This window comes from Lygodium microphyllum, chromosome 9 (assembly GCF_053477565.2).
Source record: "Lygodium microphyllum isolate KBCC chromosome 9, Lygodium_microphyllum_v1.1.10, whole genome shotgun sequence".
In the NCBI taxonomy this organism is placed as follows: domain Eukaryota; kingdom Viridiplantae; phylum Streptophyta; class Polypodiopsida; order Schizaeales; family Lygodiaceae; genus Lygodium; species Lygodium microphyllum.
The window spans coordinates 161,113,125-161,138,509 of record NC_141143.1 but is presented as its reverse complement, the minus strand read 5'-3'; the positions used below and the strand labels follow the sequence as shown (position 1 = coordinate 161,138,509).

The 25,385-nt window shown below is 41.2% G+C and overlaps 1 protein-coding gene across 3 annotated transcripts in view; it reads left to right on the top strand.

Moving 5' to 3' along the window:
* The window catches only part of LOC148031806 (Zincin-like metalloproteases family protein), a 164,119-nt gene that overhangs the window by 101,557 nt on the left and 37,177 nt on the right, over nt 1–25,385 (top strand). For all 3 annotated transcript variants that reach the window (XM_087685474.1, XM_087685475.1, XM_087685476.1), the window contains exons 10-12: nt 6,169–6,294; nt 6,373–6,528; nt 6,672–6,788. In XM_087685474.1, the coding sequence (XP_087541600.1) occupies nt 6,169–6,294; nt 6,373–6,528; nt 6,672–6,788 (399 nt within the window). The remainder of the gene's footprint in view (nt 1–6,168; nt 6,295–6,372; nt 6,529–6,671; nt 6,789–25,385) is intronic.

Below are 25,385 nucleotides of genomic sequence, written 5' to 3'. Positions count from 1 at the left end.
TTCAAAGATTCTCTCCTTTGCATGCATTACAGCCACTGGATCCATGGCATGAGTTAATGTTTGTGCTTCCTAATGATCTTGAGAAAAAGGTCACCCAATCATATATATCATTAGATGGTGGAAGCTAAGAGATGGGTCATAGGAAAAGTTATGGCATCTTAGGGATAGCAAAAAGAAGTGGCGGGAAGCATTTATCCAGCTTTGGAAGTCTAAGGTTCCGTATCTTTGATAAGTGCTTTGATTCATGGAAGATGGCTCCACTGTGCATGAATGCTCATCCTATTGAACAACATCCTACCTATGACCATGACCATGACCATCACCATCATCAACATCATTATCATCATCTTTTTCCCAACGTATAAAAGAATCAGCCTTTGCAACTAATGTATGAGCTAGCAAGCGAAGATTGGAGCTCACATAAACTAGTTCATTCGTCTTTATTGTATAAAGACAATTTCTCTTCTTTGAGTGAATGTGATTGAATGAGCTCCATAGTTGCTCCAAACAAGAAGAGCTCATTGTTTGGCTAAGAATACGAATAGTCAAACTCTACAACTCTGGAGCTTCTACCCTGTAGTCCTCCCACCACAAAAAACCCCGAATATTTGTCCTGTCCTCTACTGCATCCTCTGTACCAAACATTCCTAATGTTTGCTGATACACAAAGAGCTGATTTTTAATTTTGTATTGCATTTCACGGCTAGGATCAAGTTTTGTAAGCAATGTGTTCCAAGCCTTGACCACCTCAAGGTCTCTTTCTTGCATCTTTCCTTGAAACTCAGGATCAAGCACATTTGTTGCAGCATGCATAGGAGAGTCATACTCATTGCATCTGCTGATGCATAACTCCTTGATCTGCTGATAGCTTGGATTTGGTTCTAAACTCTCCAACTTCTCAATCATGCAATCCATACCTTCATAGATCTTCTCAATGCATGGATCCATGCCATCTGCAAGCCTCATTATGTGCATAATAGGATCAACCATTTGGTTGGTGCAATTCACCTCATCCCAAAAATCTCTATCAAAGATGTATGCATTACATAACACAACACTAGCAGTGGCAGCCCTAGTCCAATTTTCATACTCATCACTAGCAAATAGCTCCCTAATTGCACCTTTGCAATCTTGCAATCAACCAAGCATAAGAAAGTTATATGCAAATCGTGTATCAGAGTATTTGAGAAGTTCTTTGTCACTTCTCTTGTGAAACTCAACATGCAAGTATTGATGATTACATATAAATGTGATAATCTTGTTGCCTTTTGTAACAAGAGATGCAATCCATGGCAAGTCTCCAATATCCTTCAACAAGTTAGCCAAGCAATGCGCCATGCATGGACTAAAAGTGATATGTGGATACATTGCCATTAAAATGTTTCGTGCTGCCGTGTTTGAAGGTTCACCATCTGCCACAAATTGCACTACTCTGAAGCATCATGACTATCAATGAAGTATACATCCCCACGAGAATATACGACAACACCATGTATGGACCTAGGGTGTGTGTCATTCCATCCATCTGCTATCAATGTCACTTCATTTCTTGGCCATTGATTGCGAATATTTGCTGTTGCAATCCATATGGCTGCTTTCTCCTTTTGAAGCAATGTAGTCCTTATAGTTTTTTATGAAGGGGGCTTATATGTGGGTCCATATTCTGCAATCTTTGTCACTATATTTAAAAAATAAGGTGACTTGGCTGATTTGAATGCAATATGGTCATGGTAAAAAAAGCATGCCGCTATGCTACATCCGTTTCCTCTTTTTTCTTTGGTTCCCATGAAGTGTGCAATGAACTTTGTCTAACACCATGACTTGCTATCACTGATGGTCCACGAGAAGGCTGGGTAGCCACTAATCTTGGTCACCTTCTGCATGAAGCACCATGCCCTCCTGGCCTTGGAGTGCATGTGGTTGGATCCACTACTACATTTGGCATCCTCCTAGCGTGTTAATTTCCCATAGAAGTGGCTATGTGGTCAAGTAACTCCTACCTTTTCTCGATTCATACATTGGTGCAAAAACGCACCTCTTTTCTCCCCTCATATAGAAGATGGGCTCTCACTTTATCAACCCGACCAGTGCGAGCATAAGAGCAAAGTTTGCATTTCCAAGGGTGAGCCCCTCCACCTCTCAATGGCAGCCCTGCATGTAGCTCATCCCACCATGACTAAGAAGTGCTTTGACTTCGTCCAGTTATTGACGAAGTACCTGCTGAGGATGATGAAGATCCCATAGATGTCAATGCTGCCATCTATATAAAAGTGACAAATAATGAGTAAACTTCAATGAAATTGCAGAAATTTGCAGCCAAAATTTCAACATGCATGTGTCAAAGTTCAATGAAATTCCAGAAATTTTAGCCAAAATTTCAACACGAGATTCCTTGGACCTCATCCGATCGTGGGTGAGAGTCAGGCAATGCAGGCAGGAGAGGCAAGCCATAGGCCAGGCAGGCACGAGAGGTAGAGTTGACACGGCCTAGTCGGGAGAAACGGGAGCAGGCGGGCGAGATAGACAGGGTAGGCGACAGAGGTGGGAGCAGGCGAGGCAATCAAGTAAGGCATGCGACAAAGGCGGAAGAGTCAGGGTACTGACAGGGGACATCGAGCCAGCAAATCGCGATCTAAACAGACGTTAGTCGACCATTAAAAAAAAAAAGTCAGCCATTCGAATGGCCGTTCCAAACAGGGAATGGCGTGGAACGGGTTGAACGTTCCGCCATCATTTCCTAGGCTTGGACCTCCCGGAATGTGTTAATCCGTTCCTATGTGCCGGAATGGGCGTTACCTGTCTCTATGCAATCTACACAAAGTATAGATAAGATACGACATAAAGGAAAGTGACCTACTAAGTCGAACAGTACATAATTGACTATACTAATCGACTGACGCTATAACTATGTGAGTTGTAGGTAGGTGCAACAAACCAAATATAATAAGTGATAAATGAGTGACTACATGAGGATCATAATGACCATTGACATGCTAAGTTTAGACATGCGGACCCTTCTAACCAAATATAATAAGTGATAAATCGGTGGCTATGTGAGGATCATAATGACCACTGGCATGCTAAGTTTAGACATGTGGACCCTTCTAACGAGGTAGTCCATCATCAATGTCCGCATGTGTTGAGCTTGCCATCTCAATATGTAGGTCAATATAGTGGTCCTTCTTCACTTGGAAAACGGTTAGGTATGTGTATTATAGATTTCAAAATGGGGAGGCACAATATGAGGATGGGCTAGTGGCAGAACATTTCTCACATACTTGTGACATAATAGCACCCATACTAACAAACATGTTCAATAGTGCAGTATGTTAGGGCTTCCCTATGAGCTGGTCATATAATACTATAATTCTCCGTAGCAACTATAGCTCTATCATGATCAACTATGCTTTGGTCAAGATATACGGATCTATATTGGAGGAGAAATTCTACGAGTGGGCTGAGATCCAAGGCAAGAAAGCACAAGGACAAGCAGGTTTGATAAACAGATATTCCACACTAGACCATATCCTCACACTTGGAGCCATTATCAAGAGGAGAGTTGAGCTTGATATAAAAGGATCTATGGTTGCTTTGTGGATTTTTACAAAGCTTTTGAAAAGTGCCTCATATACGTTATTTAGGGAGTGGAGGATATTGGATTACCAAAGGGTATATGATGGGTATCTATGTATTATGTGAGACAGTGACAGGTCATGTACAAGCACATATGTTCTATAGAGTAGCTCGTCAGACAATACTTTAATTCTATTCATTAAGAGTGGTTATCCTTTGATCCTTAGCAACTATAGGATTATCATGATTAGCTATACTTTAGCCAAGATTATGGATCATTACTGGAGCTTGAACTCAATGAGTGGGCTAAGACACAAGGTAAGAGAGCACAAGGACATGCAAGTTTTAGACACAAATATACCACATTGGACTAGATCTTCACACTCAGAGCCATTATTGAGGAGGGTATCAAGGATTTGCTATTGCTTTGTGGATTTTCACAAATCTTTTGATATAGAGCCTTGTACACACATCATGCAAAGACTGCAGGATATTGGAGTAGTAGAGGATATACGATGGGGTATCTATATATTATGTGAGACAATGACAGCACCTAGGGGTCTATCAGAGAGGATTGACAATACCATAAGAGTGAAACAAGGATGCTTGCTTTCACCCACATTGTTTGGCTTGTACATAGATGAAGTGTTTGATTACATTGACCATGAAGGAGCAGCCGTAGCCAGCCTAGGAAGGGTGTTGATACCGATATTATTGTATGGGGATGATAATGTTCTCATTTTGGATTCACCAAAGGGATTGCAATGCTACCTTGATGCTTTGCACCTCTTTTGTATAGACAGACCTCACAATAAACCTTGGACCAATAACATGGCCTTCAATACTTTAGTAGCATGGATGACTAGATCCATGTACCAATCACATTTGGAGGAAACATAGTGGAGCATGTGAGGGTATATGTCTAACATGCATAAGCACCCATCTCTCGCACAACGTACGGGCTGCTATTGGACAGATTCACACCTCCTCTCATAGGCTATAGATGGAGACAATGATATGGACATATACTACAATAGAGAATAGGACTTGCTAGCTTTGTGGCCAAGAGCCTAAGACAGAGCCTAGAGGAGCACTATGCATGCAAATGTTTAGTATACTATGACATACGAGGACGGTATCATTGCCTCTTGTGATGTTTTGGACCTTTTTATTGTGTTATAAAGTACAAGGACCAAAGATGCCTAGGTCTTTTCCTCATGGAGCTCCAGAGGCATTGCATAGCATTGTTGTGAGAGAGGTTAGTTCATCAAGAGGGACCCACATAGAGAGTAGTGATAGGCCTTTTTCACAGATCAGACCTTTGCGACACTACTAGCCTAGTAGTGATAGATCCTCCTTGCTAGACACCTTCCATTCCATGCTGTGGAGTCACATTGCATAGAGCCATTTCACTTCATTGAGCACGATGACACCATCTACTAGGACCACGACCGATAAGGTCGCACCACAACGGATTAGAGCCATTATTACGAGACATTGAAGACTCACCACATGGCATATTAGTGGAGCAGTTAGGGACTGCATCATAGCTGAGATCATGTGCAGATCTTGAGATAAGCTATAGCGTATTGTCTCCACTATGGTTTTTGTTTTGTCAGATTAGGTTTTCCTTTTCTTTTTACTGATGGGGCAACACTAGACATTGTTCTACTCTCGCATAGCCACATCGTATAGTTATTCTCAGCATTGTTTCACAGGGCACTTAGTTATTTTAATGTTATCTTCACCTTACCAATGAGATGAGATTAGACATGGATGTGCTCTAGATTTTGTCTTATAGGCCACTTTGGCTTTATGTAGACATTAATCTCTCTCTCTTTCTGTGTGTGTGTGTGTGTGTGTGTGTCTCTCCATGTGTGAGGCAAAGATAACATGACGATTCCTAATTATTTTTAGTACGCAACTAAGCCAGTCAACCAAACTGAGCTTCTTTCTTATTTGTTGAGAGTATGCCTAGGCTAGTTGTGGGCCCCTTGGTGGTTCAAGGTGTTGGCTGGAGCGCTGTGTTATTATAACTGTTGGTTTTATGGTTTTATGAAGGTGGTTACAAGTTTGTAGTGGTGCTCGTTGGTATTTTTCAGTTTGAATGGTCTGCAGGTTAGTACGAAGGCATAACCCCAAACCTGTCATTGTATCCAGCCTTTACCAATTTTCATCAACACATGTTTGCCAGCCTCACTAATTATTGAGAGATCAAGGAGGCATGCTACCACCATCAACTCAAGTCCCAATCTAGCAGTCAATAGCAAAGGACAAGCATGATACCTTTTAGGCAGGTTTAGGTCATACACTTTTCTATTTTTCTTCATATTTTATTCATTGTTGTCCCAGTTAGAAATTGGTAAAGGATGGTTGTTGTTCACTACTTGATTGAATGAAGATAGATCTGCGTGATGCTGTAATGCTCTTTCATTCAATTGGGTGCTTGTATGTACCTGCATTGGGCATCAAATCACTTTATAAATTCATGGTTATCAAGATGGCATACAGTGTTTCTCATCTCCCAACCACATGACAAATGCATTGTACTACATATTAGTTGTTTAACAAAGCTGAAAGCCATCAATGTTTCAGGAGATGAGACTGCTGGAAAAGTTTGGAAAAGAAACAGAAGGTGCTTCTTTTGAAAGAGTAAATGCTTGGGATGAAGCATATTACACAGGTTTAATCAAACAACAATCGCTGGATTTGAATGCTAGGGTAATTGTATTTTCTACCACTTTGAAGGTGTGTCACCTTTGAGGTTTCCTCTCTCACGTGTTATCTAGATGTTTGCAGGTCATAGCATCATACTTTCCCTTGAATCAATGCATAGAAGGGCTGCGGTTGATGACAAGATCTCTCTTTGGTGTTGTTCTTAAACAAGTTCCTCTTGCAAGCGGAGAAGGTTGGCATGTGGAGGTTCAAAAGTTTACTTTGCATCATCCTGTAGAAGTAATCACGGCTCTCCTTCCTTTGTTTTGAAGTTTCATTACTTTCTGTTGGTAGCACATGCTTGATATTACCTTTGCCCAAAACTTTCATTAAGAATAATAGCTTTTTTATGTAGCTTTTTATCTGGTTCATTTGTGGAGCAGGGTGATTTAGGATATTTGTACCTTGACCTGTATTCCCGGCTAGGAAAGTTTCCTGGATCTGCACATTTTGCAATCAGAGGGGGACGGCGTCTTGCTGACAATAGTTATCAGCTACCTGTAAGAGCATTTGCATTCTTTTTCTTTATTGGTACTAGCTATCTCGGTTCTTCAAAAGTTGCAAGACCTCATAATCTAGATGTCACTTCATTTACACTCAGGCTATCAATTTGAGCTGGTTTGCTTGACGTTTCTTACTTTCCCATATTTTTATGAGTAAGCTTGAATTGTTAAGGCCTATTGAAACGAGCCTACGTTACACACCCAAAGGGCATTGAGTACCTAAAGTTCCAATCACATTTAAACTGATTTCAGAAGTCAGCAAAGTAAATGGTTGCAGACATAGAGCTAGAATGCTTCCACAATTAATTGACAACACCTGTTGGCTCCAAGCACTCCTTGTGGTTTTTGTTTAGGCTACTAAGAGAAGTATTGAATTAAGGTGCAAAATGTTATTCTACAGCTGGTTTCCATTGCAAATAATGACTATGGAAGGCTACATGCAACTGAATCCATAGAGAAATCCTCAGAAACTTGTTGAGGTTTGTTCTAACTACTTTGCTTCAATCCTCAATGTGGGAACTTTGACACGACAAACAGCCCAATGAGATTGGGGAAACCCCAAGATTCTCCCAATTGCTTGAGTTGATGACCTTGCTGCTGTCTATGCATCCCCCCATGCATTTCCTCTGTCTCAATTGTCAAAACTGGCAATTCTTATAGCTTATTGCTGTGTATTAGCTTGTGGCTGCTCCATGGAGAGAGAGAGAGAGAGAGAGAGAGAGAGAGAGAGAGAGAGAGAGAGAGAGAGAGAGAGAGAGAGAGATTTTTTGGCAGTATCCAGATTACTTTCATGGGAAGATAAACATCAGCTCAGACCAAGATTTAACCGCATGGCCCGTTTGGGTGTGACTTCAATTGCGGATGCTACCCTTGCTACTCGCTATGTCCTCGCATCGTTTCGGACTGCTAGGAGACTTTTCAGGATCCCGCGCAGATACCGTGATTTATGGGGGAAGCTTTCGTCGGAACTTCAGGGTAGGCAACCCTTTCCTGCCCTGGCTATGGATCGCCCTTGGCAGGACTGGGACCTTGCAGGCCGGTTGAGTCTGGAAAAGGCCTCTACTAATCAGGTGTATCATCTTCTCATTAAAGATCACCAATGGCTGGGTGTGAAAGCTAATACTGTTTGGAGCCTGCGGAAATCACTGTCATGGTGGCAGGCAATGCTGATGGAGGGATGGCTGAATAAGGCACCTTTCAAATGCAAGGTCTTTCTTTGGCGGGTAATGATTGGTGGTCTTCCTCTTGCCTCGGCCCTTTCCAAGCATCGAATCTCCAATGGCAATTGTTTCTTCTGTACCACTACGGCGGAATCGGCCCGACATCGTTTCCTTTCTTGCCCGCTCGCCAAGAATATTTGGTCACTCTTGTCGCAAATCTGGCGCGCAGTGGTGGGGTCCTCACTGACTCCTTTCGATTGGGTTTTTGTGCGCCCAAAGTATCCCACACCGCCACCGTTACATATGAAGATCTTATTTCACTTTTTCAGATACTGAGGATGCTGGCACATTTGGACCACCCGCAATGCTTTTCTCTTTGATTCGGCCTCTAATGTACCACGACATATTGCAAGGCTTAAAGGGCTCTTGCATTGGCAGCTGGATCTCATCAGGCACTCTGGCTTGCTCCCTCGGGAGGATTTGCATTCCTGGCATTTGGCAATTGCCTCTGGGTCCTTGCCATGATTGGTGTAACCTTTTTAGTGTATTAGTCCGGGGATTTCCCACACGTTGGCCTAGGGCCCTCGTGTCTCTTGTACTCATGTAATCATGTAATCTTGTACTTTTTTCCGTAATTAATACAATTACCTTTTACGAAAAAAAGAGAGAGAGATTTTAATATACACTTATTCACGAAGAAAGAGAGATCTATTAACGTCTCTAGAAGGCCAGAATGGCCTATGAGAGCATAACTAATACAACTGGTATCATCATCTCTCATCAGAGAAGAAAACAGAATTATGTCTAGGTCTACATGATAAATTGAAATGGAAAATGAAAAATATGGAAAACTGAAAAACTGAAAAGAGTAGAGAGTATCTCCTTCTCAGTGTATGGAATCCACCAAGACATTGCAAGCTACCTCCAATTGAGTCCGTCGTGGTAATCTTTGTCTGTAATGAGCAATTGTGACAGAAATGCGTTGCATATGAGCATGCGTATGTTGCTGAGGACGTACCCTAGGGTATCATGCTCTGCATAACGCTATAGCTCTGTCTACTATGATGCCACTTAATGATGTCCCTCAATGGTTCCTGTCAGTAGGAGATGTAGTGTCTAAGCTGGCAGCTGATCCCGTAACAATGCTGATCTGCTCCGATGGAGCTCCAATAAGAAAAGGCCCAACCATCTTTGATCCTCAATCCATCACCCGTCTCAATGTTTCAAAGCCCTCCTTAAAGAGGCAATGGTAGCGGCCTTCGATATCATAGAATATAGTGCATCTACAAATGTAGTGTTCCTTCCTCTTTGTCTTCCATCCACAAAGCTGGTACATGCTCTCATTTGCTGTAACATGGCTCAATCAGTGTGTCTCAATCATCAGTTGATATGATGAGGTGCGGATTTGTCCAATAGCAACTCAAAGCCCGTGAGAAAGTTGAGCATTGATATATCTCGGCCTCACTATGAAACCATCATGGGAAAGCTACATGAAGTGACACTGGTATTGTGCCATCTTCTTGGCTAATGGGAAAGGGGGCTTGGACTAAGTCCTCTCTATCTCCACTTTAGTGATGTTTGCTCTGATCACTCTATTCAACTTTGAATGGCTGCTGAGACTCAAAGTGGGACAATCAAGGCTGTAATTGAATGGTGGCAATTTGTCTATATTCATGCCATGCAAATTCAGCCACGTGCTCATATGTGCATACCAACATTGTCTATCCCCCTCTGTTGCAAGTTGTCTTGAAGACTCTAGAGCTCACCTAGGGTATCAGTCTTTAGGGAGCTGCCATATCCTCTAGAGGAAGGTGATTGCTTGGAATAGTGCCCCCACTGCCATGGGTGTTGGGCCCAACTTTGCTCAAATGATATCTTGGGGTATTGAGGCTTTCGCCCTTATGATACGTGTTATCATCACGAGCAACGGTCTCTCCATATGTTCCCAACCATCATAATGTTATGCTTCAGTCCGTTACAGTCCGTGAGAGGCTCTCGTATAGTATGATAAAGGCTTGGGCCCTAAATGGTTGCTCCATAGAGTAGTGTGGGCATAATTAAAGTGTCAAAGAGCCACAATTTGGTACGGGGCACCTGGCACTGTGTGTGTGCACACTGTCGCTCTAGAGTGCCCAAAGCTACATAGGCCTATGCAAGCCTAGCGTGTGAAGTCTCCTTCCATAAACTCTGGCCCTTTGAAAGTGGCCCCAAGGTATACATATTGTCTAACCGTTTCCACAAACTAACCATCATACATAAAGTGATGCTCTGAACGTGTCACCCAAGCTACCGAGGTGTTAAAGACCATAATTTTAGTCTTTTCAAGATTAACCTTGAGGCCTTTCATTTCACAAAACACATGCAATGCTTCCAGATGTCACTATAGCCCCTTAGGTGAATTTGAGATGAGCACAATGTCGTTTGCATATAACAAAATTGGTATCAGTACCCCGTCCAAGCTGGCTCCCATACCACCCCATCTTTGTATGTAATCAGACATCTCGTCAATGTACAATCCAAACAGCAAAGGAGAGAGCGGATAGCCTTACTTTATACTAACCATGCTAGACGTTGAGTCTTTTGTGCTTCCAGGCACTCGTACACTACCTGTCACTATCTCATACAATGTATAAATACACCACTGCATATGCTCTAGGACCCCAATGGTTTGCAACCTTTGCAGGAGTCTTGCACGTGGTACCATATCAAAAGCTTTGCGGAAATCCACGAAACAACAATAGATTTTTTGCCTTCTTGATCCTCTCTTCTCAATCAAGGCCCTTAGCATGAATATATGGTCTAATGTATTGTATCCTTGGTGGAAGCCAACTTGTCTTGCAAACCGTATCCCCTTTGTTTCAGCCTACCAACTGAACTCATGCTCCACAATAGAGGCTTATATCTTCGCTAGCATATAGCCAATCATAATAATGCAATAGTTGTTAGCGACCAATGGATCTCTGCTCTTAAAAATCAGCATTATTGTGTGGTCACACCAACTTCTTGGTAACCCCTCATATACAACTCTATTAAAGATATTTGACAAGATAGGGGCCAATGCATACCTCACTATTTTTTCCATAAAGAATCCACACTATGTTGGCCTAGATTTTGGTACATAGGGAATTGGCTATTGTGATGGAACATTATACAGTACGCTAGCATGTTCATTCCATATTGTAGGTGATGTCAATTGAATTGGGGGTTGTCTACCATGAAATTTCCTCCATGCCCTCTTGCTGTCCGTGCTCAAAAAGAGCCGATATATCTTAGACTCTAGTTTGGCTAGATAATCCCTCTTCTTTTTCCGCACAAGACGAGGGAAGACATTATGTGTATACTTGTGTGTGCATGTCCCTAGTGTAACATCTCTTTGTAGGCAGGTCTTAGTCTCTCTCTACTCATCATCATACTAAGCATTTTGAGGGGCAGTGCATCTACGTGGTGCAGTAGAGCCCATCTTACATGGGAATGCCTCTGTAGTTGTTGTATCTAAAACCTTCGCTAGAGATTTAGTGACATCCACCAGTGGTTCATGCTGGTCTAGTTGGCTTAAGCCATCTCGTATTGCATCACTATAGATATGCGAAGTTTTATCTAGAAACTTTTAGTGCGGGAATGTGTGTACTTGTGTGCATGTTTGTTGAAATTGACCACATGCTAGGGTGAATTTTAGGATTGCATGGTCGGCTGCTAGAGTGATTGGCTTGTCAGATATCTCAAAATGCTTAATTTTTTGAATTAACACTGACAAGCCCATTACATAGTCTACAATGTTGGCTCCCTATTTGCTGTTCCAACAAGTGAAAGCATCCACTCTCAGCCATCTCAATAAGCCATTGAATATAGCTAATGCATGAGCACATCCTAATGCTAGCAAATGGGATCCATATGTTGTCATCTCCTTATCTTGAGATGTCCTGTCAAGCCCTAGTTCATCCAATGTCAACTCCTTAAACATCTCATGTTCAGTATCATAAAAGGCTGACTGCTTACTTCTTGTTCAAGCATTAAAGTCTCCCATTAGTAGTATGTTCCCAATGCTTGCATACCTCATAATGTCCTCATGTAGTACTTCAAATGATGATCCCTTCCCAAGGGTGAATGTTGAATAGGTAGGTGGAAAGTATCATATTGCAACATATAGATCCCTCGGGCATCCTATCCTTAGCCTTACCCACATATATCTAGCTTGTACATCTTGTGACACCACATGAACCATATCTTGGAGGCTCTCATAATAAAGAATAGCCACCCCACCCGACTCTCTAGTTCCCTCTGGCCTACAAGGCTAAGGCCTATAAACACTCTCCCATTTGTATTCCACAACATTTGGTAATGTAGAACATATACATTGATGTGTCTCTATATACATAGCTATACCTATCCCATGGAAAGTATCCTGAGAATAACCTGCATCAAGTCTCATTGAACCATTACAATTCCAAAGGGACATCCTTATTGTCTCATAGGCCACGTAATGTCATTGTGACTTTCGTTCTGCTATGATTACTCTGCCATCTCTATACACAGCATACTTGACTTCTTTATGTGCATCTTTGTCTATCGCTTGGCATTTTTACGAGCTCTCCTTCTATTTTGTCTATCGCTTGGCATTTTTACGAGCTCTCCTTCTATTTTGTCTATAGTAAAACATTCCGTCTTTAGTTGGAGTCTTGTATTGCCCCACTGATGGAGTGCCTCCTGTGGTCACCCCAATTCATTGTGTGTCAAGTTCGGTCTCATGTCCATTGGTTTCTCTTTCAGTAGTCTTTTCCATCTCACAATCTAAGACATCCACTCAATGCCAAGCAAGCGGGGCCCCTACCTGTTTGATTGATGAGCACCCTCTTGCTAGGAACATACTTACTATTGTGCTGGGAATAGACTCCCTATCGGTCGGTCGGTACGCAAACGAAAGTGACTTAGAGAGAGAGAGAGAGAGAGAGAGAGAGAGAGAGAGAGAGAGAGAGAGAGCATTCCATGTTCAACAACATCAATTTCTTCCCCTTGCTTTGCTTGCTGGATTTCAAAGGGCTGATCTTATGGATGTCATTTGTAGTGAAAAGAAGAGATTTCAAGCCTCTAAATGTGTGACTGTAAAAGGAAAAGCGGTCGTCCAATAGTTCTTCCCATCTTTGTTCATCGTCGTGAAACTTGCTTTATGGAATGTCAAAGAGGTTTCAGCATGCAGTAAGTAGTACAGGTTATGGAGGATTGTTTATATAGGCCAGTTTTGCCTATGTTTATAAGGGCTTTATGGTATTCTTTGGTGGCTAGGTTTCTCAAAAATATGGAGTTATATTTGTTGTTTGATCTTCTTTGCAGCATTCATTGGTTTTGGGCGACCATTGAAACTCTCACAAACCACACACCAAATTTGTGTTTTTCATTAATAAAGTGTGTTTTGGAGCTGTTTAAAAAATGCTTATCAACTGTAAAGCGTGTTTCAGTTTAACAAGGTGCAGTTGAGGCAAGATCAGCCTTGATAGTGAAACCCTTTGGTCATGACATTTGAGGTTTGCCACTTGGAATTTGCATAGCATTTTTAAAGGCAACAAGAAGCATGATATGTGGCGTATCTTGCATGACAATCAATGGGATGTGTTATGTGCTGTTGAGTAAAAAATCATAGTGAAGTTAGCAAAATCGTGGATTGCTATGCCTTCCGGTTGTTTTATGTAGGAAGCTCAACTTGGTACTATTTAGGTGTGCTTATTCTCATGAATGACAAGGTCAACCTGACCCTTGTCAAGAACGACATTCATGGCCGTTTTTTATTATTGAAATTCTCTTCAAAGGGGAGGCCTTATGGCGGTTAGGCCTCTCTTCTGCTCCAAATGACTCTTCATCTCGACGGTATCTATGGAATCAGCTCGTAGCTTGCTTGTCTCTAGGTAGACCGGGAATATTAATAGGAGATTCCAACATGTGCATTCATCATTCATAGTCCACCTTCGAGCACTTAGTGATGGATGCACCTGAGAGTTGTGCGTGGCATGATTTTGAGATGGTTCTTTTGAGCAGGATATTGGGTCCTAGGTGCACCCCTTTCAATTAGCACAACAGTTAGCCACATGGTCCTGCTTGGACCGTATATATATTATGCATGATGATGATTTCTTGCTAGAGGTTTCGGATATCTAGGTGTTGCAACCATACACTTTGTCAGATCATTTCCCTTTTTAGTTAGACATGCTTGCCCACCTTGTTGCCTCTTTTGTGCAATTCTTGGGAAGACTCCCTTTGTGTTTTAATTCATCCTATTTGAAGAACTCAGACTTTAACGGCTATATGGAACAAGTGATTGACTAATTTCTCATTGATTTTCCTGTAGGGGACAATGACTGCTTTTAGCAATTGCTTTGTAATGTGTAGAGGGATGCCATGCATTATGGTATTCGTCATACTTCTCTTTACAGACAGTGTTGGCATGTGGCTAAAGCATTGCTAGCATTGGTCCACTCCTTGCTAATTGATTCCCCAAATGATTTGTTCCTACTACTACTGCCCACAAGGTTGACCAATCTCATCCAACAACTTAAGTCGAGATATTCTCAGCAAGCCAAGTTGCAAACCTCAACCAAGAATATGCAATATGCTGTCTTAGGTGCATAAAATTTTTAGAAGTTTGTAGGCCCAAGCTTGTGCGTATGTGTAGAGAATATTCTCTTAATCGTCTTTTGTACTTTGTCTCCTCATACTTAGCAGACTCCCCAAGCTTGTTTGGCTTTCTATGCCCTGGTCAAGGACCAAGTGTTGCTAGGGATGCATGATGATTTGGACAGAGGTATCTTGGAGGGAGAGGTTACAGAGGTTTTGTTGCATCTACCCAAGGACAAAAGCCCAAGATGGGATGGCTTGACTAATGAGTTTTTTAAAGCCTATGCTATCACTCTTGCCAAACCAGCCATGTGCCAATGATTTGGGAGAGTGGAATTATGCCTGTCTCATGGAACGTGGGGGTCATTAAGCTGATGCCAAAAGTGTTGTTGCCCTCAATACTGAAACATTGGCAGTCAATTTCTATGATGGGATCTCTGTACAAAGTTTTCACTAAAGGCTAATCGTCTCCACAAGCACCTCCCTACCCTTGTACACCCTAATTGGTATGAATTTATCAAGGGCCAGAATATCTTGTACAATGTATTGAATGTTCAACTAGCCATTGACTATGCAAAGCACTCGAAGCAGGAAGCCATACTTATTCAATCGGATCTAGAGAAGGCTTTTGATTATCTAGATTGGTCTTTTGTGGCAGAGCTCACGTAGGTTATGGGTTTCGATCCATGCATGTCCTTCCATATACAGACTATCAACACGGATGCCGGGCATGCTGAATGGTGGAGTCACTAAGCCATTCACTCTAGCGTGATTAGTTAGACAGGGTTGCCCTTTGAGCATCTTGTTCTTTGCCTTGGTGACCCATCTAGTCCTTTCCATGCTTTCTCACTTGGTGACCATGGAACCTCTAGTGATCTCTCTCTTACCTTTGGCAAACATTTTGTGGGCCAATCGCTAGTAGATGACACATTCATGGTTCTCAAAGTAGAACAAGAGAACCTCCAAATACCTTATGAAGATGATATCTTCTCCTTGCCCTCGCTGTCCTTTTCGGGAAAATTCAGAAACATCTCCAATTGTGGATCTTTGGCCAATTGAACAAAGCTGTTGTGGCCTCCTTGCTGGCCATTAGCATCTTGTGGCCTAGAAGGACCTACTTCCTAGTCAACAACCACATTTTCTCCTTGGCGTCCATGTTGTAAGCTTGTTCCAAGATTAGGCATTGCATTTTCCCGTTCATTATGTGCATTTTTAGAATGAGATGCATCATCACTAGTTGATCGCATCTCACTATGGGAACACATAGCTCAATGGTAGAGCGTGCAATCTCATTCAACTCAACCCAATCGTCCTGCTCTACATTAGCTAGTTTTGTTCTCTTTACTTTGATCGGCTTTGCTTGCTTCTTTTGCAACAAGATATTATAGCACTGCTTTTGTCAAACTGCAAAGTTGTGTGCTCCTTCAAACCTCTTGATATGCATAAGATGATTGTCACTGCTGCTAGCCATGATTCACAGCCAAATAACTATATGACAGTAAATGATAGCTAATGCCAAGTAATGGAAGCTCCAAAATCCATTCAATAGTATCTTAGGAATATCCCCAAGTATTTAGCAGCAAGAACATACATTAGTTCATTGCCCAAAATGCCTCAAAAGCATTCAATGACAGTAAATATATCAATTTCCGGACAAAAAATAGAGTGCAATCCTGAAATTCTTGACAATACAGGTAGTTGTCCTACAATTCAAGAGTGCAGTCCTGAAATTCCTGACAATACAGGTGGCTGTCCTGCAATTCAAGAGTGCAGCCCTGACATTCAAGAAAAATCTGTCGTAAAAATTCAAAACTGAAATAACCTCTCAGACTAACTAAGATTGAGCTCTAAAGATCATGCAAAGCTGCTCAAAACATCACCATAATGTTCTTGCATAGAAACATATCAAATTTCTTCACAATGAGGTATGCTGTCGTGAATATGCAGGAAATTGTCCTGAATGTACAACAATAGACGTGTAGGTAAAGCTGATCCAAAAATGCGCTTTAATCACTGCTCAAATGCATTCCGGAATCAAATCCAAGTATGTAACATCAACCATAAGTATGAATACTTGGTTTAGAATGCCCGAGACCAAGTCTAGAAGCAAGATATAATCCATATGCAGTCAAAATGTCATTCAGCCCTGTTATTCCAACAGCCAAATATATCTGCAAAATGAGCCAAATCGTTTCCAAGATTAGCTTAAAATGGCCTCAAGACAATGCCACATAGTTCCCAAAGCATCCAACATTAAGATACATCCAAAGAGCTATCATATGAGCATCAATCTCAAGAGAGCAGGTGCTGCCTTGTTTATTACAAATCTGAATACTGTGTATTTTAAACCTGAAGGTGAATGTATATCAGCCCCAATTGTAATACTACACTTCAATGCTTAATGCTAAGCATTAGATGCAAAGTTTGGAGCACAACAATGATGCCAAATGAAGAAAAGTAGTTGTTGTAGGTCTTGAGCATGCTGAAAACCAGATTTGCATATCCACGTTGATGGCGCCTTCAGCCATGAAGAGATTGGAATGCCGGTCCAATTGTTGGAGATGATGGGGAGGGTCCCCAAGTGGCCAATGATGGCTGCAAACAAGCTCAAATGAAGAGGGAAGCTTCAAGCTTCTAGAAGAAGCTTCAAACCTTGTTGCCTTGCTCCTGTGGACTCTTCACAGTGAACTCTTCTTCAACTTCAAGCTCTTGCACCTGAAGAAATGCCAAGCTCCTGGTTGCTTGAACCAAGCTCTAATACCACTTTGTTGAATTAGTTGCAATGGACCTTCTGTATAGAGATGCAGGTTGAGAGAGAGAAGAGACAGAGACACATGATTTGTGGTACTGAAGAGTGTACCTCAATAATGTTTTAGATAGGTATATGTACTATGTGCAACCTGGCGCTTATGGGTGGATACAGGCATTGCCCTTTATCCCAACAAAAATTATGTTTTTTGTTATGAGAAATTGGAGAAAATGAGTTGTTGCTTGCTGTGTTTAGACAACCATCGATATTGTCTCAGAGATTGCCAAAACCTCCCAAAATTGTTGTTATCTAGAGCAATAAACTGTCATTTGGATCCATAGGGTCTTGGATTGAAGTGGCTTGGTCTAGAAGCCTTCCCTAATGGTTGCAAATGCCCTTGTGCCTGCAACAAATAGCATCTCTCATTTCCCCCCCATCCTATCCCCCTACTCCCCCTCCCCCCCCAAACACACATACACAATCCCCCTTAAACCCAAAAAAATAAAATAAAATACCCAAAAACGTTTTTCCCCCTTGTATGGGCAAGTTTTTCCAAGTGACAAACTTTCAAAACAAATTTTTGTATATTTGACGAGATATCAAGAAGCCTTATTGACATCACCCAAAACCACCATTTTGCAAGAAAGTGCTCGAAAGTACCGCATACATAGTAGAGATTGTGAAAGTTGAGGCTCTTGTCCAAGCACAAGGGTACATGTTGTTGAAGACAACATTGTCTTGAACAAACTCTCAGCTCTCACTGAAATCCTCAATGAAACAAGATCATGGCATTAGTGCAAGCACAAACCTCCTCTAGTGCTCCCATCCCTCTCTCTCTTCAAGTCTCTAGGAATCAATTGAAAATAGAGTATTCAAGGTGGAGAAGAGACACATATAAGAATAGTGTGAAAGAACACGTCAGCCAAAAGATAGGGCGCTCCAATAAGTGGTCAGGCAAGAAATATGACCACTAGGCAAGCCATAAAGAAGCCAAAACTATAAAGAGGACTCTCAAATCCATGCTAAAAATACCCTGCTTATGGATATTCCTAGGTATTAAGAAATGTGGAGAAGAGCCCTTATGATGGTCTTCGAGATACAAGTGAGACTATAATAGTGACTGGGGAAATAGTAGATTGGGTCATGGATACAATTCAACATGTGATTTGAGGAGATATTAGTTTTCCTCATTTTCTAGTCATTACTTGAGATTTCTATACCAGTCAAAGTTGACCAAGGGCAATTGAAATATCCCCTTAAGATCCAGCCTGCATAGGTGACATGACACAAGCTAAACTCACAATAAAGGGGTTTGGATATCAAAATCACCTCCCAACCATAGAGCTAAATGGGCTTACCTGTGAACTTGGGAGCTACCAGCACTTCAGGTTACGACCACATCCCTGGTGTATGGATGCCAGCCAATCGGCCAAGAGTCCAAGAGTGGTGATCATAGAATGAATATGTACAATAGGACCTTGAGTCCTATAAATAGAACTTGGCTTCCCTAAAACCGAGGTGCCCTTGGTGCGAATGCACTAAGGCACTACATGACCATTGTGACTAATGCTACTAGCACCCATGTGGATGTCTAGGGATGTAGCACCTTCCCCCTTATGAATATACCGACTCCCAAGTAATCTCCATCTCAAGACGATTTTTTCACTTAACCAAATACTTGGGATAAACGGTGCGACGAGATCATTTAGTCCTAAGGTCAAGAACCAATTTGGATTCAAGTTGAACATAATGAGGAGTATCCTTAAGCTGTGAGATCTTCTCAATTGAAACAGTCAGTTAACCTTTGTCCTAGTCGCTCTTTCAAACAACTCACGTAGAACATAGGGTGAACTCTGTCAGAGGTAAATTCAGCTCATAGAATGCACTGCTCATCTTCTTGATAATAATGGAAGTATCATAATATCTCAAAGATAATTTATAGCACTTGCCGGTAGTCATTGAATGAGCGTCCTTCTGGGAAATTAAGCTAAACCCATGTGCCCTCTTGGAGCTCTCTAGGAGTACAATGTTGACTAGCATAAAACATGACACGATCTTGGGCCGTTTTAGTGCTTTCCCTAGCAATTGTTAACATCTCTTGCATATCATGCAAAAATTTGACTATGGATTGCATTTTCACCCCCCTAGGCTCTGTGCCAATCGATGGTTTCTAGCGGAATGCTTGAGGAAGATAATGCTCTCCCGATCACATTGTCTATGGGAGATGTATGCATGTAGCATATCCTCCATGGTTTGATTTGTCCATTTGGTCTGCTCATTGGTTTGAAGATGTTCTAAGGACGGCATGGACATCAAGTTTCTAGTTTTTGAAGAAACATCTACCAAAAATGACCGATGAACTTAGGATCCCAGTCACCTACTATTTCATGAGACAAATCGCAAAGTCTATAAAGATGTTTGACAAGGAGACCAACTGACATGTGGCTTTTTATAATTCTCCATGTAGGAATGAATCAAGTCATTTTCGTCAATTAGTCAACCATAATCCAGATTGCATCATGACGTCGATTCGTACAGGACAATCCTACTAAAAATTTTATAGAAATGCTACTCTCCTTTCTATCAAGAGTTTGAAAAGGATACAACATCCTCTTGTCTGTCTGTGTTGTTTAGCTTTATTAAGTTGACAATGTGGACACACATAAGACTCAACCATAGTCTTAATATGCTGCAAATAAAAGTAGCGGGTAATCAGACCCAAAGTTTGGTGTATGATAGGGTATCTAGCGCTCGACGTACTGTGATATACCTATAAAATCTTCTTGTGGATATCTTGATCAACAGGACACACATTGCTATGTTTAAAAAGCAATCCATCATAAATGGAATACTTTTTTGTCGTCTTTATCTCAATAGTTTACCAAAGTGAAGATTGTTTTAGCAATGTCCTTTAGAAAAAGAAATTAGTTGAAATTTCAAAGAAGGATAAGACGTTAACTTCAGAAATTCGACTAAGAGCATTAACACTCATATTAGTTGTGCTCTTTCTATAACAAATTTAGAAGTCAAACTCCTCCATACGATTGTCTCATCTTGCTTTGCGGCCATAAAGATCGGACTAATCACAATGGTATGTTGATAAATGGTGGTCTATCCAAATAATAAACCAGACGCCGTACAAATAATGATGCTGTAGTTTAAGTGTATGGATGACTGCCAATAATTTCTTCTCTAGGGTGGTATAATGTATTTGGGCATTGGTGAGCTTATGACTCTCGGATGTGATAGGTTGGCTATCCTAATAAAGAGTAATACCTAAAGTAGAGTTGCTTGCATCTGTATGAACCTTAAAAGGTTTATTCGGATCAATAATCTACAGCATCAATGCAGTGATAATGAGTTGTTTTTTAAAGGTTGAAAACATTAATCGAGCTTATAAGTTCAAACAATTGGAGACTAACATGCTTTTTCCGGCTTTGGTACTCTCAAACAAACATGTTAAACATCCAACAATATGAGTATAGTGCTTATAAGTTTTTCAAAGAAAACTAGTAAAATCTAAAGAAGATTTTATTTGCTCTATGGTCCCTAGAATGGACCAATCAAGCATTACTCATCTTTTCAGGATTAATCTGAATGCTATCAATGGAGATGACATGATCAAGGTATAATAGCTCCATATGAAAAATTTTACACTTGGATAGTTTGGCAAATAATTACTCTCTTCTTAAGAAATGTAAGACGATACACAAATGTTTTGCATTTTCCTCCAATGAGTTACTACATACAAGAATGTCATCAAGATAAACAACTATCCACTTTTCAAGATACGATCGAAATAAGTCCTTGATCATTTGTTGAAAAGTTGCAAGAGCATCGGTCAATCCAAAGGGTAGGACTAAAAATTGATAATGTCCATATTGCGTTCGAAATGTTTTTTTAAGGACATTCTTTAAAGCTATTAATATGTGGTAGTAACAAGACCTTAGATCAATTTGGATGAAATATCATACACAATAAATCTGATCTATAAGGTCATCCATTTAGGTAACAAATATTTATTGTTGGTGGTGACCTAATTGAGATCTTTGTAATCGACACAAAAACACATTATTCGATTGTTCTTTTCTGCGAGGATAGATGTGTTCCATAGAGACTTACTTGTCTTGAAGTTGCTTAGCTACCTCGTTCTACACTTTTAAGCTAAACCTATAAGGCTTTCGAGAGAGAGAGAGGATGGCTACTCGGCAATGTCTCAATCCTATGGTCTAAGGTGCTACGAGATGGCAGAAGTCTGTCAAGTAGCTTAGACAAAAAGATGTCAGCATACTTATATAATATCAAATCCAAATACTCACTTACATTCTGATTAATATTAAGATTATTATTAAGAGAAATTGAATTACATTGAGAATCTGATAATTGGACTTAGAGTAGTAACACTTGCATCGAAAAAACATTGAGTAAACTCCATTGCTGAAATTATATGTATATTATTCTTTATGATCCCAGAGGTTAAACATCCCTGGATCACATGGAAATGACCATCAAGCTGAAAAGAAAATGCATGATTTTTATAATCAATATAGACGGATAAGTATTGATCAAAGAACCATGGCATGCGAAGAATGACATCAACATGGTAAATGCTTGTGAGTTGGAAATCCATAAGCTGATAATACTATTGGATTAAAAGATCCAAATCCAGTAACACATGATCCTAATGATTCATAGTGTGGTCCTCCGCATATTGGACATGATAAATTCAGTCAACGGGTATCATGTGGAGCTGTAGCCTTTGCATCAAGTGAGAAACAATAAAATTTGAGTAGAGCCATTATCAAACAAAACTATAACCTCTTGGCCATTTATGTGCCTAATAACATTTAGAAGGTCATGTAGGCTAAAAATAGCTTTATCAATGGAACTACAATTGTTAGTATTAACAAAACAATCTTCAAATAAAATTTTGGAAGCTATAGCTGCAACTTTAATAGTAATTATTGAAGTCTTAGAAGTAAACATTGCTTTCTTGTTCTTGGGACGCTCTTGATCACCGTGAAAGTGATTTGTTTAAGCATAAAACAAAGGCCTTGTAGGATCCTCAAGCGCTACTCTACACGCGATATCCTTTGGGGTTACCGTTGGGCTACCAGAAAAAGGTGCTCTGCAATCCCCTTTATTCACTCGAGATCTATAGACATATAAAGAACTTTGAATATACTTTGGCTACAAGGAGGGGCAACGAATCGATATAGGGCTCCCATTGAGCTATCTCTATCTCTTAAGTTAAAAAAGTCAACTATAGCAGCAACAACTTGTCAATCTTCGTTGAAGTTGCTTAAGAAAAATGATAGTAAACCAAGGTCACTCACACGAGGATCACTTCAAGGGTTTTTGCTCTGCTTGCCATCATATCTTTAAACACCTATGAATACGCATCCAAGCTCTTCTTTCCCATATCAAGCTTAAATAAATTTTAAAAAAATTCCAATCCGATCATTGATTACGAAATGTTTTCAAAAAAAAAAAATCAAAATCAACTTGTGTCACTGGCTTGGAGTATAGCCTTCCCACCAAGCATATGCCTCCCTTGTAACATGATTTGTATTTGCTTGATGCGTTGAGCATCATTGAACTAATACAAATCAAATATGCGGTACATTTGGTCAGCCATAAATCGATGTTCATCTCATTACATTTCTTCTTCTCCCCTTTAAAGGGATTCGGTTGGAACTAAAGAGGCAATGTTCTCATGGCTATGAGCACAAATGGAAAATGGAGAGTACACAGCTCAACCAATTGTCGTTGTATTCCTTTGACTTGAGCTTTGAGAATCGCCATGAGGGATGAATGGACTTGAACATAAGAAGAGGCTTTGGGATGCTGCCCGTGCGCGTGTTTAGGTTTGGGACAAGCATCCTCCATGTGTTGAGGTTTAGTGGGAACGGGTACATCAAAAGGAGATATCCTCTAAGAAGTCATAGTATCGGTAAGTGAAAAGAGTATAGAGAAGAAAGGGAGTTGTAGAGAGAGAGAGAGAGAGAGAGAGAGAGAGAGAGAGAGAGAGAGAGAATATTAACGTCTCTAAAAGGCCAATGTGGCCTATGAGACCAAAGCAATACATACAATGATGGTGTGTTTCTCATCTGGAATGAGAAAAAGATGAAAAACATGCCTATAAGACTGAAAAAGAATGAAATAGTGTCCTATAAAAGGGAAACATGTTAGTGATCTGAAAGTGAGAGTAGAGAAAGGAAAACTCTCCATCAATGATATGCCTGTTCTCTAGGGAGGTGTTACTCTGCATGGCTGAGGCGTCTCGGCATCTGTCTCTTGAGGCGTCTCGCTCAATGATGGCTTTAATTTGTCTGTGGTGTGGATGTCTAGGCCTTCGTCCGGGTGGACGTGGGCGCCTAGACCGGCTAAGTGTCACTGCTCTATCCAAAGGGACACCTACAGAAGATGAGGTCCAATGATGATGTACTCCTGTAGGTTGTGTGGCAGTAGTAGTGGTATATGCCATACTCTGTTGTGTATCAGTGAAAAAGTCAGTGATTGCTCTCTGTCTATGTGAGCCGAGCTGTGGGGGTCTCCTACTCCGTAGAATTGTTGCTCTGCGCCTCTTGAGCTCCAAGAGGAAAAATCCCAAGCATCTCTGATCCTCAAACTGCATGATTTGTCTCAGGGGTCAAAACCCCTCTCGAAACAGACAGTGGTATCTACCTCATATGTCATAATATACAGTGCATCGGCAAATTTAGTGTTCCTCTGTCTCTCGCTCTCTGTCGCATAGTGGGCATATGCATTCTTCTGTTTGTATACCCTCCCATCTGCTTGTCTCAATCCTCAGGTGGTGGGATGAGGTGCGGATCTGACCAATAACTGTGCATAGTCCATGAGGCAACTGTGTGTCCATGTAATTGGGTCGGGTGATGAAACCATCCTCAGATACCTGAAGGAAGTGGGTCTGGTAGTGTGCCATCCTCGTGCCATGGGGGGAGGGGGGTCGAATCCAGGTCTTCTTCGTATCTAACTTCAGTATGTCTACTCTGATCACATGGTTTAGCTCTGATCGGCTTAGGTTAAGTGTAGGGCAATCCAGGCTATAGTCAAAGGGGGGTAGTCTGTCAATCTGGAGCCCATATAGACTCATCCATGTACTCATCTGAGCATACCAACAGTGTCTGTCATCGTCTGCTGCTAGTTGTCTAGAAGAGACCAGGGCTAGCCGTGGGTATCTATCTTGGGGAAGCTCCCATAGTCTATGTATGAAAGTCACTGCTTGGACCAAGGCCTCAGCCACCATGGGTGATGCTCCCAACTCAACTCTGATAATCTCATGTGGGGTCGAGCTCTTCACTCGTATCATGCGTGAGATCATCATGACCGGTGGTCTTTCCATATGCTCCCATCCGTCATAGTATTCCTTCTTTGGTCCATCATGGTCTCCCAAAGGCTGTCTCCTCGTGTGAAAGAGACTCGGACCCCAAATAGCTGCCCCATATAGGAGTGTGGGTGTAACCAGGGTGTCAAAAAGCCATAGTTTGGTGCGCGGCTCATGAAATTGTATGTGAGCACATTGCCTCTCCAATGCACCTAAGGCTGCATATGCTTTTGCCAAACAAGCCTCTAATGTCTCTCTCCAAGAGAATTGTGGTCCCTTCAATGTGTCACAACTCTATAGAAACAGAATTTGTATCCTTTTTCATTAATTTGTCTATATAATGATTTATTAAATTTATTTCCTTTGCACTAATTAGATATAAAGAAAAGTGTATTGGAGCTGGCCACTGATGAGTGGTCACAGGTTATGGTGGACCCACACGGTGGGTTAGAGAAAAGATAGTTCACACTTCCACCTATATGACCCGATTGGGCGCCTGTGACTAGAACTCACGCATATCAGGGTTACACTCGCACACAGAAAGGATTGATGCCTTGAAGTGTGGGCTAGATCCACCAGAACAGACAGTTACAATCAACAAGATGGCATGATCATGAAATGCTTGTATAATGTGCATGTGTGGGCTGAAAGCTTGAAATGCACATTTCTTTGCATAGGAAAGTCACATGAAGATTCGGATACCATTTTTGCGATGTACACGGAAAAAGCTTTCA